This window comes from Mugil cephalus, chromosome 18, assembly GCF_022458985.1.
Source record: "Mugil cephalus isolate CIBA_MC_2020 chromosome 18, CIBA_Mcephalus_1.1, whole genome shotgun sequence".
Taxonomy (NCBI): Eukaryota; Metazoa; Chordata; class Actinopteri; order Mugiliformes; family Mugilidae; genus Mugil; species Mugil cephalus.
Genome location: NC_061787.1, coordinates 9244009 through 9262664, shown reverse-complemented (window position 1 = coordinate 9262664; position 18656 = coordinate 9244009). Strand labels below are relative to the sequence as shown.

Here is an 18656-nt window from a genome sequence, read left to right as displayed (position 1 = left end):
TTGTAGTGGGTTTCACATTTTGACTGGCACCTGAAGCGACCAGCAGGAGACCTGGTCTGGGATGGATAACATCAATCGGACGAGGTTCTGGAGGCAGAAAATTGAGTTCCAGGTCTTTGCAGCTAAAAAAGTCAACTCTGCAGGAACTGCTGACTGAAAGTGAATTACAGATTCTCATTTTCTTATGAAAGGTGGTATGATCCAGATTCAGATACTGCTGTGCGCGGTGATTTCTCGCAGATAAATGGCACTGAACTGAAGACAAACCGCCTTTGAATCTTGTTTTTCATTGGATAAAGTGTTGCTTTTGTTTTTCTTGTGCGGCTTTCCTGTCTTCTCACTTTGAACTCACTTTTCCTTTTGCTGCTGGTTTTATATTTCTTTCAAAGCTCGAGCGTAGGCAGGCGATCAAATTTTGGATGCTAACGTGTTGGTCATTAACCAAAAGGCCACACACACACACAGAGACAAAAAGAAACACACACTCGTTACTAGAGAGCTCCAGCGTTTGGAGCGCTTAAGCTCTGATGTTTTGCTTTGTAACTAAAACCCAAGTCACTCCGTGGGCCCCAAATCCCCGAGCTGAGCAAGTCCATTCCCACTCCCCACTCCATTGTTGATGAAATTTTCTGGAAAGACGACCTGTTTGTGTAACTGCAGCAAGCGCTGAGTTTGTGCAGAACCGAGCGGGGGCCTCCGGGCTGGTGGGAGGAGGCGGGGCAGAAGAGGCGATGGATGCTGCCGCAGCCTGCATGCCTGTCTGACCGCAGCTCATCTGAAAACCATTTAGGAACATTTATTTCTCTACCTTTACTATCAGTTGGTGGGACGACGTTGCGGTCGGATGAGGAGTGGCCAGGTTGGTCTGCACATTCTTCGTAGGAGATCGCTGCGATACGTTAGAATGAAGGGAGTTTATTTAGTTAATTTCAGAGATGGGATCAAGTCACCCATGTGCAAGTCTCAAATAAGTCCCAAGTCTTAACCTTAAATCCTCAAGTAAGTCCCAGGATACTACAAGATAGATACTTAGTATCAATATATTATAGTTACCATGTGTAATAATCTGGGTCCCGAGTGTGCAATTTCGTTCAATCTCATGCTTCTGTATGACTGTATGGTCCATGAATCCTTGAAGTAAATTTTTTTGGGGGCAAGTCAAGTTATGTCAAGTCCTGTAATAAACCTTTTAAGTGCTGAAAATGCTGTTCAGTACATATAAAACCATGCCCGTTTCCATGCTGATACCAAGCTAGCTGTAGTTAGCTAACCACATTAGCTACTACGATAACTAACAGGCTAATATTAGCTAATTTTCAAGCACTTACTCTGCAGAATGGCTCTTCAAATGCGTTTGTCGTTGTAGACAGTCCGTCCGAAATGGTTGTTTTGCACGTTTTGCATTCTGCAGTTCGCCGTTTCCCTTCACGTGTGCTGTTTTTAAAGCCAAAAGCGAAGACACTTTGCATCATTCAAGTCACTGTGTCTCAAGTCGAGTGAAGTCCTGAGTCTTACCCTTCCAATTCCAAGTCAAGTCTCAAAGTTTTTTGGGGTGGATTTTTTGTCAAGTCTAGTCACAAATCATTAAAGCAGCGATTCGAGTCCAAGTCACAATGACTCAAGTCCCCATCTCTGGTTAATTCTGCTGTGAGGATAATTGCGATGTAATATTGGCAGTCACTTATTGATGATAAATTCATCTCTTGTCACTGCAAAGCATTTTTTAGCTCATTGTTCTGCTCTTATCTACACCACTTCTATCTGTAGCACAAAGCTCAGATAAGCCAACTGGACACTGTCTACAGGCAAAACAACCTTAGTGAAGAGGTGGTGATCATAGTGTAGTAGCTAAAGAGCCAGATGTTGACCCCAATAGAAGGTGGAGACCAAAATAGAACAAAAAGTTAAGTGTTAGGTAAATCACAGGCATGATAACACTAAATAAATGGTCACAAGTGGCAGCTCATGGGTCTAAAAAATGAAGCCAGCATTGAGTGCTAAAAACTGCAAATGGCCAATTGAGACTGGCTCTAAAATTGAGTCAGTCCGTACCCTTAGACCTTCAAAATGTTTAACTGGAACCAAAGCTGTACAGGGATAAATTTTTATTTAACTCAATTTATGCATAATTAAGAGGGTGACTGCTGTAAGTGACAAGTTGAATCCATCTCAAGTTGCTAGCTGTCTGCCTCGCCGTCACCCACCAGCCAAAACTCCACCACTAAGAATTAGCGGTGGGCTGTTAGGCAGAGTCAGACACTACCAAGATCCAAGATGGTGACAGCCAGAGCCTCCATACTAAGCTTCAAAACCGCTCGTCAGGGTCATGTCTTGGATCAGCCATCTTTATATTGAATCACTGGCTGTACTGTGCCTGCTTTAATTGTAAATGTGCATTTTTTTCCAGAAACTTGTGACATACGTTTTATTTTCAACTGCATTTAAAAAGCACTTCATCTTGAAGATTCATTTTATTCAGTGATATCAAGGTAAAACTGTTTAGCTGCTTGATGCCTCTTCACCTTTCAACCTGGTTGTAGGCTAAGCTGACAGATGCATTAGATCTTTAGTGGAAAAGAAGTTCTGCCTCGCTCCCTCACAATGAGGCAGCAGATATTTGGAGTCTGCGAGGGCCATTGGATGCTATAGTCTCAGCTTCCTCGGAATTTGCTTCAGATTTGTTCGATGTAGCACAAATCACGTTGAGATATATCCATGTCACAGAGGCGCAACTTTCTTCTTCTCCAGTTTTTACGTGGACAGTCTGGCTCGTGTCACCATCCCTGGGAGCTTCTTGGCTCATGGTGGGTGACTGAGAGGGGTTACTGGCTTTTACAGTTCATCCATCACTGCCTTCTCTCCTCCGCGCAAACCTTTAAATCATTTTGCTTCCCCTCGTATTTTCTCACATGTCGTCTTTTCTCCAAATTAAAACTTTTGTGACTGAGCTTGGCCCTGTACGACTGTCTTTACCCCCTCTTCTCATTTTTTCCTCATTTACTTTCAGCCACGAGCATTATGCCTCCCTGTCTCATGCGATGGAGGCGTATGGTTTCCATCACAAGTAATAAAAGAGATGGAGCCTAAATCAGGCCACACACGAAGCCGAGATGGTGTCGGTTTCCTGCAGGGCCCCAGAGCCATCTCTGAACTCACAACCCTTTGGCCCTAATTCAGCACTTCCTCTGATTGCGTCATTGGCAGGTACGGCCTTGAAGTGAGCCCAGTGGGCACCCTGTGGGACAGAATATATTCTCCACGCTGTTAAACACTCTGTTATTAGGTGGAGTAGCACGCAGCCAGGACCTCCGCAGCAAGAACGATTTGTTCTTTGTCCGTGGAGGTTGTTCAGCATAGATGCACAGCATTTCCTCTGCATGTTCCTCCAGAGGAAAGTCTGCACAAGAGCGCTGTTACAAGAGCTGTCAGTGATTCTTTGCAGACGTTTACATAAAATCTGATTTTCTTTGCTGGAAAATCACATTCACACCTCTCTTTCCAACCTCAACTTCCAAAGTTCAGTGCAACAAGTTTACACCTGATTCACTCCAGGAAATCGTGCAGTAAAACTTCACCAACTGAATTTGAGGCATCACAACCCACTCCTGGAATACATCAACCATCACAGGCTGATAATAGAGGAAAAGAAGACTGTAGCAATAAGTACGTGGCTGAAAGTCACTGATTTATGTCCACAAACATTCATGCACCAGTGCATACCCACACACACCCACACACACACACACACACACACACACACACACTGCAGCTCAGTGCATGATTCAGTGCAGGCCACCTTCCTCACCATGCCACTGCGAAAGCTGAGCTGCGTATGACTCATTCATTGGGTCATCATCTCCCTCCTGACTGTAAAACAACTTGGCTTAGATCACAGTGTATCGGAGATCTTGTAAAACGTCTTATTTCTGTTCGAGTAATGGAGGACAGATGGCCCCAAGAAAACAATAGAAAACAAACAGGCTTTTGACAGTGAGAACAAAATATATATATTTTATAATTTTGTCAGGTTCACTTAACAGGACCTGTAGGGAACTAGTCTATGGTTTGTCTATGTCTTTTTGATGCTACCGTGCAGATGCACATATCCACTTTAAATATTTGTGAATGAAGATTTTCTTTTAGCACATTTAGTGTAGGTTCAGATTTTACAACTGAAACTAGGTGAGTAAAGGCACAGGTAACTCAGGCGTGGATTATACTTATACTCACTTAGTAACAATGCTAGTTTTGTTTCTACTTCCTGCTTCACTTTCAACAATGGCGACTGAAGCTACAGCCGAAGACGAGTCACACAAATGTTTTTATCACCGAACCTCCTCTATTAGCCTTTCCTCGATGTGCTCCATCTTTATTGATCCAAAACAATCAATTCCAAAAGAGATTGAGAGACATTACATCGTTACATTTCTGGGCAGTGTGGCTACAGTTACCCTGAAAAAGATTACGGATTACTCCTACTGCCTTTAGAGTAACTTGGTTACTGATTGCTTGATTTTAATAGTAAATTAGATTACAAGTTACTTAATTAGTTACATTCAGCAGTTGTATTTCCTCTACGACTGCCCCACCAACTTTTTCAACTCTCTCCACTTAATGATTTTTCATAAGTAACTTTAATCTGATTACTAGTTTGGAAATAGTAAAGCGTTAGATTACTCGTTACTTGAAAAAAGTAATTAGAGATTAGAGTAACGCATCACTGTTTCTGGGGAGGTGCACGTCAGGTCTATGTTCTCTCAGCTCTGTCTATTGGACTGCAGTGCTGCCATACTGTGTCAAAGCTCAGTGGGATTTTACTGAGAACAGAAATTAAAACCTAACTGAGTTTATTGCAAAAGAAATGTTTAACCCGATAGCAAATTAAATTTGATTTGCCTCCACAAATTCGTATAACATTTGATTTTGTAGGAGTAAATAAGTAGTGTAGTGTGTGTAGTGTGACGCTGTTATGGAATGATGGCCACATAAGGAGCAGGTCTGTTTGGTTTAAATATCAGATTTATTTACATGGTCTATCCTTCATTTTTTATTTCGCGTATGCTGCTTTCAAACTTTCCTGCCTCCCGTCATTTTTTTCTTTCTTTTTTTGTCCTTTCCTCTTCAACATATATTTCTTAGGACAGGACCTGATTTGTTTAGTATTGTCTTCTCCTGATATTTCTACTTTTACTTTCGCCAAAGCTTTGATGGCCTCTTCCACTGCTGAAGTTTGTCTTGAACTTCTCACTTCATCTTTGGTGCCAGGTATAATTCGGTGATTGCCCTCTTGGAGTAGATCTGCACTCTGGTTCCCGGAAAAGGCTTGAGAGTGTGTCAGGCAAGGCAGGGATCCAAATCACAGCTTGTGTGACCTCAGCTCACAGCTTTGTGTTCTCATCCGTTACTATAGCGTCCCTGCTGCTATTTACAGTAAATAAACAGGTCTTTTAATGAACACGGTCCGTGTGTCAGCTGCGCTTCACCGTGGCCTTGAGGACATTGTTGTGCCATTTCATTTCAGGGGCCACGTTAAGATGTGCAAGATTAGTCCTGTGTTTCAGGAAATGAGGCTGCTGAAAGAAGATGGTGTGGAGACTCTGTACTATCACCAAGGTAGACCCTGTCTGGACATCGTTCCAATGCTGAGGTTTTAAAGAAACAATGGGTAACTTTGTTTCACTAAAGCGCACAGTGACAAAGTGAGTCCATTCACATTAAGAAAGCCCACTTGTTTTGGAAAGTCCCTTTGTGTCCAGAGCATCATTTTTGTTTTGCTGCACGCAGTAAAAGTGTTGTTGTCAGCCTGTGGTCTGAGCATCCTGGACGATAGTTGTCTTTGTGGTTGCGGTTTGTACGTTCCAACTGTGCAGACGAAGGGGGAAAGACGACGAATGAGTGTCCGCTTTAACGACGAGCAGCCAAACTAAAGGAAACCGAGTCCCTGATGGTGGACTGTGAACAAGGAGCTCGGTGTTCACATTTGTTTTTCCACCGTCTCCTGTTCTGAACATTTACAGAGAAATTTGTTACTGCAGAATATTTTTCAACTTCCATAAGCAGGACTGAAACTATTACACACATGTGCTACACACCTTAGGATATTTTATCGAGGGATTTGTGCATCTGGGCTTTGTTAGGGAGACAGATATTTGAGAATGTGTGAATCACTTATTCTGGCTGTTTGTCATGTAAACAGTCAGCTGAGGACAATGTAGGGATGTTTTTTCATGTTCGTGCAATGCCTTTGCAGTGGGTTTAAAATTTTAATTCATTTACAGTCAAAACGGCTGTGTTATCATCTGATCTGATCATGATCATGACATGTAGGAGGCGATATCTAAGTGTCTCAGTTGAAACTTTGGTTAAAATGCAGGCAGTTTGGGAAGCCAGTTATAATTAGGTCTGGTTATGTGATTCAAATGGACCCCCTTTTACCTTCAGAACTGCCTTAATTCTTCGTGGCATACTTTCAACAAGGGAACATTCCTCAGAGATTTTGGTCCATATTGACATGATAGCATCACGCATCCCAAAGGTGCTCTGCTGGATTGAGATCTGGTGACTGTGGAAGCCACTGGAGTACAGTGAACTTATTGTTTCTGATGATATGAGCTTTGTGACATGGTGCATTATCCTGCTGGAAGAAGAAAATATCCCACACACCGTTACACCACCACCAGCCTGAACCGTTGATACAAGGCAGGATGGATCCATGCTTTCATGTTGTTCACACCAAATTCTGACCCTGTCATCCGAATGTGGCAGCTGAAATCGAGACTTGTCAGACCAGACAACCTATTGTCCAACTTTGAAGAATTCTTCAAGGTTGAACGTGTTGTGCATTCAGAGATGGTATTCTGCATACCTTGGTTGTAGCCAGTGGTCATTTGAGTTACTGTGACCTGTCTATTGACTCCAACCAGTCTGTCCACTCTCCTATGACCTCTGACATCAACAAGGCATTTTCGTCCACACAACTGACTATTCTCTGTAGACCCTATAGATGGTTGTGCGTGAAAATCCCAGTAGATCAGCAGTTTCTGAAATACTCAGACCAGCCTGTCTGCCACCAATAACCATACCATGTTCAAAGACACTAAATCCCCTTTTTTCCCACATTCTTATGCTCGGTTTGAACTTCAGCAAGTTGTCTTGATCACTGAAGACTTTGTTCACATCTAGTATGTGAAGTGTCGGAAAGAAGTTGTTGCAGAAGATAAACAAAGGTATGATTCTGATATTTAGTCGTGAAACTCAGGCACTAATGAGGAATGATGAGCTTCAAATCTCTGTATCTTAGTTTTTTTTTTTTTTTTTAATTAATGTAATTAGATTTATTCTTACTAAATGTGCTATAACGTGAAGCTGCAACGGAAAGAAATCATTCATATCCATTTATCTCTTATCTTGATCTTATACTGCACTATTTCCCAGGATAAGTCACTGCAGACACTCAGGTCATAATAATATAAAAGTAAAAGTATTGCAATACTTGGTAATCATAGTGAGGCTATAAAAAGGCTATTTATTGAGATAAAAATCTTCCAGATGGTCGCATTGAGTCACTCGACACATTCCACTGAAACTGCAATCTGCAGAAGTTTTCTCTGTGTGATAAATGAATGGTAAAAAGCTCTGATGTCATCATCTATGCTGATGATGCACATGTATAAAAAGCCAGGAACTACAGATGACTGACCAAAGCCAATATTATCTTAAAGCCTCACTCCGCAGTGAAGTCCAGCATCTGTCTCTTTCCTTATTTGTCCTGCTCATCCAGGAAGCGACCCACTGGGAAATGAACATCAAGCAGGTCACGGCCCCTGATGGGGTCACGCCGGTGTGTCGACACCGTTCTCATAGAGGAGCTGTGAAACTGAAATCAGCAAGTGTTTTGTGTCATGCCAGATGTCCTGCTCAAAATCCTCCACTTATCCACAGAGCATCTGAAGATCATCAATCAAGCGTGCACTGAAATGGAAAACACTTTTAGCTGTGCAATAGTTTACATCCTCGCCAAGTGTTTTGGTATCATTTCAGCGCAGCAGATTTGTAAACACGCTGTCGGCGTGTTTGGATTGGAGCAACGACTTTGTGCAGCAGCACTCTGATTACGCGCGGGCCGATGAGCTGATATGCTTGCTTTATGGCGAAAGCATGCATGAGCTGACACTTCAAACATGTCACAGGTTATGAATGATTCAGAAATGCAATCACTTCTCGTGGCTGTACTCCCAGAGTGCACTCCTCTGCGTACACAGTGGCGAGGGAAGACTTCGGCAACCCAGCTGTGGTAATCACTTTCTGCTGAGTAACTCCCTCCGCAAACACAACTGGAGGTGTGTTTTCCAAGGCGCATGTCTCTCACGCACGAATACTCATTAATAAACTTTAAGGAGGCTTTTGAGACCATCAGATACAGTTTTCTCTAAAAGCTGAGGTCACCCTCAGGTGTGTGGTACAATAATATAAAACAAATGTTTGCAGTTTGCACTGTTTCCCCTCATTTCTTTGATTCGTATCGAGCCTTTCAACTTTCTCCGCGTAATGAACCGGTTGTTTTAAAGACGTGAATATTTTGGCAAAGAATCACTAGCGCTCACAAATGGTTGATTTAGCTCAAACATTTATCTTCTGCATTGGAGCTTTGATTGGTTCAGACAAGAGCATGAGAATGGAAGCGACTGAAGTAAGCAAACGACGAGATCTAGAGAACACACGGAAGGATTTTATTTTCATCTAATTTGAAGGTTCAAATGCACAAAAGTTTCCCAACGTCATAGCTTTTTCCTAGATGCAATCAGTGCAGTCAATGGTCCTAAGCCTTTCTGTTTTCCCTTTGATGAATACAGACTACTGCCACCTGCTGGTATGGAGAGTTATTTCCTCTCAGACAGAAGATGCTAGCATACATGCGTACTAGCTGGCCTTTGGCTGTAGTCTTTGGGTGTGTTTACGATGCAGGTGATGTTAGCCTAAGTTGTATATTCTTGTCTCATTTCAATTTTGCATTTGTGGGCCTTAAGTGGACACCGTCTCTGAAGTCTCTTTGCTTCTTCCAAGGATGTTATGTTTGGGTATTGGGTGTCCCTGAGTGCAGCTCTAGGCCTATGAAGTAAGGTATATATAATATGAGTGCCAAAGAATCAAACACATGGAAGAGTTATGTCTTTTCGTTTTTTTTTTTTTTTTTTTTTTTTTTGCAGGACTTGCTCTTTACAGTAACGCTCTCTCAGGCTGGCTGGATTCTCCCCCTCCCATCCAGCTGGACTTGGTGTTAAACTCTGATCATTAACAATCCCTTCACACCTATAAGAACAAGCCATGTCGTTAACTTTGGCATCTAAACTCCCAGTGAGACCCTGACGAGCCATTTCTAATTTACTTAAGCATTCATTACCTCAGCACATTTTGCCGCTGATTCTTGATGTACGATGGTGACTGTTTTCTGTTAATCTGAATGGGGACCGTTCCTTCATATCCAAGCATGTGAAGTGTGTTTCGTTCCAGGTGCACGGACCCCCACCCCTACTCGCCCCTCCGTATACACACACTTGCACACCGTACTCCCAGCCCTTTCCACACACACTTCCTGAACTGAAAATGAAACGCAGCTGTGTTCCCGTCAGCACTATGGATTTCTCCACTCATCTGTCATAAAAAAAAAATAAATAAATAAAAATGCTTGGACAGGAATATTCCACAAGTGTACCAACTAGCAAAGAGCCTTGAGTTTCACTCCACAGTCCTGACGCTGCAGGAAGACACCAGCCATATTTTAAGCTTCAGTTCACAGGGAAAGAATATTTCTGAAAAAGACACAGCAACATGTTTATTTTCCTGAACCCGGTCTTCACTCAGCAAACTGATGTGTAAACAAGTCAGTGGGGGGGATTGTTTTTGTGTCCCCTGCCCCTTCATCACCCAGCCCCTGAGGGACCTGCTGGACTCTTTTAATGTAGACTCCAGGACTGTTTGTCCAGATGTGGGACCCGTAGCTAATAGCAAACTCCACCAACATGTCCATTTTAGACCCCTCTGCTAGAGACACATGCTCAATATGGAGCAGAATGTAAATACTGATGTGGTATTCTTCTTCTGTGTTGATTTCCCACAGGGATTCAGGAGGGCACCCAGTGCACCAAGTGTAAGAATGAATGGGCGCTGAAGACCTCCATAGCTCTGCTCTATGTGCTGTGCACCCTCCTCACCATCGCTGTTGCTGTGCTTGGATATAAAGGTGAGACGAGGTTACTGACTCACTTGCTTCCAAAATGATTCCTTTTAATTTTGTCTGGGGAAAAAAAGAGTGGGAGTCCAAACATATCATTAGGTTTCTCCTCATGCTGCAAAGGTCATTGCTGTTCACTTTGTGTTAAGCACAAGTAGCCTTCAGTCTGACACCATATATGGCAACACAGACGTAACTCGTAGACAGAGATAGAGTCACGTATTTCATTTCACTAGGAATTAATAGGTTTACATTTCGGCAAATAATGGTTCCTGACTTTCTTGCAGAGACATAGTAGATGCTATCAATACCATTCCCATAAAGTGGGTATATATGAAGTTTCCCTACAACAGTCAGTCAGCCGGCTGATGAGGTGAACTACTCCCAGCCCTTACAGAACGCAGAGTGATTTTCAGAGGTTGAGCGATTATATATACTGTGAATGGAAAGATGTAATTAGACTCAAAAAACTGCAAAATGTTTTAACTCGAGCAATTTATTTTGGAGCTTTGTGAAAATATACACACGAGAAGGAAAAGGAGAGACGTAGGGGACATAAGGCGAAGAAGGGGACATGCTAAATCTACTAGCTAACAAGTCTTTGCTGTGGTTACATTGTCTGTTTAGAATTAACAAAACATGTGTAAGGGACAAATTTTGTGCTTCACTATAGCCTGGCGACCTCACTTTCATGACAACACTCGGGGAACTTTTATCAAGGTACCAATATTTTGTAGATATGCACTGATTAGGTTATTAGTACCTCAAGCTGTGGAAACTGAGCTATAGTGCAGCGCTTTTAAAATGTCTTTTATTTATTATGGGGATGAAAACACACTTTCTATTTGTTTCCAGTCTGTATCTTTCTCAAGTAACTGCAAAACTGTGAAATTTATTTCATAAAAAATTGCTCCTTTAATACAACTGGTTTTAATTGGTCATATTTTGAGGCAAGTATCTGAGATTTCCCACCACAGTTGATGTTGTTTGCAGTGCACAGAGCTTTAAAAATGTTAAGTACATTGCACAAAAGATATTTACTACTTTCCACTGACACATTAAAATTGGATGTGTTGATGGCCCCTCTGCCTCCACCCCACAGCCATCTCTCAGTTTATTTTACCAACACCTCTAAAGCTCACACCTCCGGAGAAGTTCTTCAGACTTTGTAGAGCTGAACTTCCTGGTTGGCTTTTCTCATTTTTTCCAGTTCGGGAAGCGATCCCGCCGGGTTTCGGACGACTGAACTCTGAATGTTCCTGCCATAATTTTGCTAAACATTCCCACATGTGACTGTTTTATGTCCCTTTCTTATTTTCAATTGGTGAAAATGGAGTGAAGTTAACATGTTCAAAGGTTATCTGCGTGTCTTGAGTACGCGAACAATGATGTCCCCTCACTCTCTGAGCTTGGTCAGTCTCTCTTATTCCACGCTGCATGTTTTTATGCAGGCTTAATTGATCCCAGATGAGAAATGAGTGAACTCAGTGCAACTCCAGCAGAACCCACTGAAATTGGGTTTTTACTGGCACTGAAGCGCTGCTCTGTCAAGGGAACCACAGCTCAGCCTAAACACACTCCCAGCTCCAGATGGTTATGCAGTGAGACCCAGAGAGCTCTATGCACTTAACATGTGTGCTTGTCTCTGTCCTCCATCACTGACCCATGGAAACGTCCTCTTTGTGGCTCTGTTGTTTTGATGCAGTTTATCCTCAAAAAATATAGATGGGGTGCAGCTAGTTTTCATGACTGGCAAAAGTAAAATGAGGTCATTCTAAGGACTCTGGGGATTTTAAGTCTCATTAATTTTCCTCAAAGACTGGAAGACAATGGCAGAGTTAGCTGCTTATTTGAAACGTTTCAGTAAGAAAATCAGAATTATAAACAGCAAATTCTTAATTGTTTTGGAAATTGGGAACATCAAACTCTTCTGTGGCTGAATTTAAAAGTAATAAACCAGAACATTTCAATACATTCATGGTTTTTAGTCATGGTTATGCAGCTGCGCTTATGGCGGCAAATGCTAACTAATGTTAGCGAACTGTAGTGATGTTGGTATATATATGAGGCCAAAGCCTTTGTTACCTGTTTGGATGTGTTAGTTGTTTAAAGATTTAATGTCATCAGAGAACTTATGTCCTGATACGACCACCAGACTAGCTAATGTTGTTCTAGCTTCAGTAGTGTGATGCAACTTGCGTGTGGATGTTACTTGGACGTGTAGCACCCACCTAGACCAGACCGGACACCCCCGCGCTATAGCAATGACACTCTACCTGATACAGACACACACACACTCACACAAACAGTTTAGGCACAACTCAAAAACATGAAAAACAGCACAGTATGTCGATCTGGCCTCCAATTTCACTAGATCCCAAACTGATCAAGTGTCTGGGGGCTGATCAGTAGAGTCCCCTCAACCCATAAGACCCAACGGCCCCCACTAACAGCATCCTGTTACCAGACACCACAGGACACCCTCAGAAGAACCATGTCCATTCTCTGATGAGTCACAACTGTTTGGGAGGCACGAGGGAGACCTACACGATATCAGGAAGGAGGTCATAATGTTGTGGCTGATCGGCGTACACTCTCATGTTAGTGATAAATCATGTTTTCACAAAGGCAAATCAAAACATTGAACTGTACATTAAGCCTTGACATTTTTGGCCAGTGCCTCCAAATAATAAAAAAAAAATAAAAATAACAAAACAATGAAATTACAGAGTTTATAGTTCACTCGCTTCATTAATACGTTATATAAGGAAGTTTTTACAACACAGCCTGGACACAGTCATAACACGGTTTAAGGAACCACCCACACAAAGTCTGGAAGGAGTTCAAATTGGGTACAAAAAGAACATATTTCTACAACATTTGGATTTATAAGCCAAAGTACTACGTGTTTTATGGTTAATTTTACCACCGCAGTGTGATGCAATGATCCTCCTGGATGCCAGTATATGAATAGAACATGTGGAAAAGGTCCAGGAGTCCTTGCGTGTGTTAGTTTCAGTTTCCAGGTTAGTGTATATGTCAGTGTGATGTCTGTGTTTTCAGTGCGCCTAAGTGCTGGTCTGCATATCCTGTGTCTGGAACTTTTTCCTATTTATTTTTCTGCGTGCAGCGTTTCCTATCCGACTGACCATTTTCCTTCACAACTAAAATTAACGTCTTAATCCAAGGATATTTTTATAGTTTCTTGGGTTTTTTAAATTAGTTTGCTCCACAGGGCAAATACAGGTGGGTTTGTAGGATATTTAATAAGGAGGCAAAAAGCAGCTTTGACTAAATTGATTAAACATTAATTTTTCCCCATGCACCGAAGCATAGATGTGTCTCAGGATAAAATTCGTTTAACATATGCTTAACTGTTTTGTGGCAGAGTTAGATTAAATGTCTGGTTCTTTAAGGTGAGTCGACAGTCAGGAGACTGGAAACATGAATGCTGGCTGTAGCTTCACATGCTGCCTAAAGTGATGAAGCACATTTAAAAATCAAAATTAAATAAAGCTCTTCAGGCAAGAAGCAGCGCTCCTTCGACTACTAATAAGAACACTTTACCTGTGTCATCATTTGAAGATCTGGACGTATTTACAGCTCTACTTCATGCTTGTGGTGAGAAGAAAAAGTAGAAAGCAGAAAGCCAGGTTGCAGCTTCCCGGCAGAGGAACCAGTGTCGTTCCCAGTTAGAGGATGTGTCCCCCCTGGCGAGGCCGGTGGTAGAGGTGGGCTGCTGCCCTGGAATCCCAGACACATTCCAGAGGAAATGAACGCCGGTGTCGCCTGTGGGGGCGTGAAGAGCCTCTCTGCCACTGTGTCTGTCTCCAGTGGGTTGTCTTTGATCCGGCTGTTTACTAAAGACCCCCTCAAGGTCACTTCCTGTCCCCCAGGGCCCTCGCCAGTGTCCTCCCATGCACCTCCATCCTCAAATCTCTGTCATAGACCACCCACTCCATCTTTCCTGAGTTGTGTTTATCCCTCCCTCTGTGTCTCTCTTAATGTCCCTCACATAAAAGCAGATCTACTACAACTCCAAATTCCACTGCGCCTACATCTCTTTACCTCTGTCACGGACTAAATCTGGTCTAACCCAAGATATTAGATTAATGGAGTCCACCATTATTACATGCCTCAAGACACATTTCATATAGTATGTTTTGCCGACGTCCAATTGGCTCCCTCTCTGATCCTTAATATATATGATGTCTGTGGTTGGAGGCACTTCGGTCATCCCTATTTGGTGTGTTAATAAAAGATGGAGCCACTGCGATGAGACTATGACACTAACCTTTGTCCTACCTGTCCTGTTTTCTTTACAGTGGTTCAAAGAGTCGACAGCGTGTCTGAAGGCATTGCAAGTTATGGAGGAAAGATAATTGATGTTGAGACTGATTTGAAAAAGCTAGGTACGTATCTAGTTTCAAATTAAGCAGCAGTGGGACGCTGAGGTATTTTCCTAATTTATTGTGCAAATCTATATCTTCAGGTGATCAAACAGGGGAGAAGTCAGAGAATACCACCACAGAAATCCAGGCTTTTAAGAACAACATCTGGACTCTCCAGAGGCAGCTGTCTGCGGTGGAAGAACGCATCCGCGGCGATCAAGTTAAGCTGATTCAGCTGCAAAACATTGGCTCAGACATCCAGGGCAGCCAGGGCTCCATTCAGGGAGTGCTGAACAGCAACACGGCCACCTTACGCTCTGTAAATGGCACCCTACAGTCTTACGGCAGCATCATTAGGGGCCTGCAGGACGACACGGCCAGGTTGCAGCGAGAGCTCCAGCAACAGGTAAAACTCCAAAACCAGGCGCTGCTCAGCATCAGCAGCCTCAACCTCACTCAAGCCCAGCAGAGAGGCCTCATCGCCACTCTGCAGCGCTCAGTGGAGGGCACCAGCCAGGCTGTCCAGAAAGTGCGTAACGACTTTCAGAGTCTCGACCAGACAAGCCGACAGACGCGCTCTGATACAGAGTGGCTGCGTAGTAAAGTGGACAACCTTCAGATCATGGCCAGTAATACCTCAGCTCTAGCTAAGGCCAACAACGACAGCCTGGAGGATGTGGGGACCCAGCTCGCTTTCATGAACAACCAGCTCCAGAACACCAGCAGCCTGGCTAACGCTCACGACCAGACTCTGAGGGAGATCATGGACCAGCAGAGGGACTTTGGCAACCTCACGTCCACAAAGTTTGACCGGCTGGAGGTGCGGCTGGATGAGTTGGAGCAGAGCATGGACCGCGTGACAGGCAACATCAGCTTCACCACGCAGCTTCTGGGTGCCATCAACCTTAACCTGAACGATATGCGCACTTGTTCCGAGACAGTTGGACGGCACTCGGACTTCCTCTTAAACCTCAACAGCAGCGTGACAGACATGAGGACAGATACGACCAGTCTGAGGTCCCAGCAGGAAGAGCTGGCGGCACGTTTGGACAAGGAGGTCACCAGCCTTTCCATTGTCATGGAGGAGATGAAGCTAGTGGACACCAAGCACTCGCAACTCATAACCAACTTCACTATTTTACAAGGTGGGACAAAGTGTTTTGAAGTTTGACTTTCTTGTAAACGCTTAAATGATTGAGCTACGCTATGCTAAGCTAACAATTGGCTGGCTTTGGCTTTTCTTCATCACTCTCACAGCATTGTCATTCTTGTTTAAATGCTTTAAAGTTTGTTTCACAGATGTATAATATATTTTATGTTCCAGGTCCTCCCGGCCCCAGAGGGCCACGAGGGGACAAAGGATCTCAGGGACCACCAGGTCAGACGGGCCAAAAGGGAGAGAAGGGAGAAAAGGGAGGTCCAGGGATAAGAGGACCCAGAGGGGAGCAGGGCAGTCCAGGACCACCGGGTCTTCCAGGCTTAAAGGGCCTCCCCGGTATACCTGGGAGCCCCGGATCCAAGGGCTCCCGAGGGTCAGGAGGAAGGGCTGGACCCCCAGGAAGTAAAGGAGAGCCAGGAAGCGCCGGTCTGCCGGGAAGAGATGGACAGCCTGGACCTCAAGGGGCGCAGGGCCCACCAGGTATCCGTGGCCCAATTGGACCAGCTGGTGAGCAAGGACCCAGGGGACTGCCAGGACCTGTAGGGCCTCAGGGGCCAGTAGGACCACCAGGTCTACCAGGAATGTCAATGCAGCATTCAGTCATTCCTTTCGGACCTGTGTCTCTGCATGATGAGGCAGTGGCTCCTACGCTGTGGGCTCCAGGTATGATTCTACATATTCAGTTGTTGAGGATCATGAATTGGTGTGGATACATTTACAGTAATTAACTACTAATTAAACTCTTGACAAGATTTACCTTCTTGCCAAGAGATCATCAGTATACCTCTTTAAATATCAAGCTGATGCTAGTTAGCTCAGTTTAGCATAAACACTGAGCCTGGTGCTGTCTTAAGGTCACAAAGTCAACCCACCCCCAATAAGGTGACTAATATGACCAGCTTCTGTCTCCAGTTTATATAGTTTACATGTTGCCATGTGATTAATCTAATGAAATAATTTGTCGTAGGATGCCCCTCCGAATGGCTAAACTACAGAGACAAGTGCTACTTTTTCTCCAAGGACCTCCACAGTTTTGATGACGCGAAAACAACGTGTGGATCAAAGTCTTCTTCGTTACTGATCATCAGTGATATGGAGGAACAGGTGAGTCATAAATCTTGTTGTCTAAAAGGCGTTGTTGCTCTGCAGTTAAGTGTAAATTGCGAATGATCGTCCTTCCTGTCCTCATGTCGTCTCAGAAATGGCTGAAGAAGCAGATCTCTGGAAAGGGTTACTTCTGGATGGGTCTGACCGACAAGCAGGAGGAGAACAAATGGCTCTGGCTGGATGGAACTGAACCTGCTTTCACGTTAGTAACGGATCACAAACATCCATCATTTGGAATATTTTCTGTTCTTGGGATGGATATTGATTTTTTATTTTTTTTTCATGAAAATACTACTTTCCAATAATAATATCATCTACAGATGTAGCTGTAGATCTTCAAGTACATGAAACAACACCGGATAAACGATCAAATTCCTGAGAAAATCCCAACTTTCCAATAGTTATTCGCTGCTCCGATTTGCGCATCGAACTCTGTTCCTCAAATCCTTTGGGCCTTTCAATGAGAACAAATGCTTTAAAAGTATTCACCTTTTGTTTTTATAGAGTTGCCCAGTGATAACCCATTCTATTCAAACATAGTTTCATCGTCACATAGATTTGCCCTCACGTCTAATCACTGCATATAAAGGAATATAAGATGGAAAATTGAATCGGAGATGAAACACTATAAATCCAATGTGATATCGCCCCCTGTTGTCTGTCTACAGAAACTGGAAGCCTGGTCAGCCTGACAACTGGGGCCATGGCAAGGAAGAGGGAGAAGACTGTGCAGGTCTCATCCATGAAGGGTTATGGAACGATTTCTTCTGTGAAGATCTCATAAGCTACATCTGTGAGAAGGAAATGGAGACCTGTAAGTATATTTCTGCCTCATCCTAAGTCTTAAAGACGGCTTAATCATTTCCCCAGACGCGTCTTAATGCCACTCCGGCTCTTTTTCTCCACAGCAAACTCGCAGCCGTTATAGCGAAGTGTTGGAAGCGAGCGCGCAGTGAGCAGCTAGACTTCACCCACGTGGCTCTGGTCCACAAACTCAGCACATGGACAGTTCGTACGGAGAGAGGAAAGGGACAATTTTTTGAAATGAGCCCAGCAGCAAACGTCTCTCCGATGCCGATGAGGTGCCTTTCTCCTCCAAAAAGTGAAGCCAGTCCATCATTACCAGCAAGTGCAATACAGCAGGGCGACCAAAGAAGAAGAATCAGTGTTTTTTTATTTTTTTTTATTTTATCTATTTCTTTTATTACCAAATCACCAATTGATTTATAGGAATATTTGTAATGTTCTTTTTATTTTAAATGCATTTTATAAATCTGTACTCCACGTACAACTGAATATCTGAATGTATATTTCATTATGCTTTGTAAGTTTTGTAGGAAAATATAAATTCTATGAAGCCAAATGGACTTACCGTAATGCTTTTGTACATGTAGCTGTCTTTAAAAAGAGAATAAAAGGTGCAAAATGATGCGCAAAAAACATAAAGTCGCTGACATGCTATCTTCAAGGATCTATTATCTAACCACATGAATGTCTATGTAACATTTATCAGGAACAAAGTAAAGCATTTATACATGAGAAAAAAAATATGTCACGATCAGCTGGAGTCTTGGTTAACGAGTTTACAGTTTGGTACTTTATGTATGATTTATGTCTCACTAATACAGACACGTTAGTAATCCGTGCTTTTTTCTGCACTCAGGTATTTCACAACAACAGCTACAAATAACTGAAGAAAAATAAACTCAGAAATAAATCTGTAAAACCTAAGGTTTGTTGGCTGGTTTCTACATTTTCATGCAAACAG

General features: G+C 43.1%; 1 protein-coding gene across 1 annotated transcript in view; it reads left to right on the top strand.

The window, feature by feature from the left end:
- The window catches only part of LOC124995645 (collectin-12-like), a 33847-nt gene extending 15228 nt beyond the window's left edge, over positions 1–18619 (top strand). Inside the window, exons 3-10 of the mRNA XM_047568162.1 lie at positions 10118–10240; positions 14557–14643; positions 14724–15767; positions 15947–16444; positions 16749–16885; positions 16981–17090; positions 17557–17702; positions 17797–18619. Of these exons, the coding sequence (XP_047424118.1) occupies positions 10118–10240; positions 14557–14643; positions 14724–15767; positions 15947–16444; positions 16749–16885; positions 16981–17090; positions 17557–17702; positions 17797–17816 (2165 nt within the window). The 3' untranslated portion in view covers positions 17817–18619. The remainder of the gene's footprint in view (positions 1–10117; positions 10241–14556; positions 14644–14723; positions 15768–15946; positions 16445–16748; positions 16886–16980; positions 17091–17556; positions 17703–17796) is intronic.
- The last annotated feature ends 37 nt before the right edge of the window (positions 18620–18656 follow it).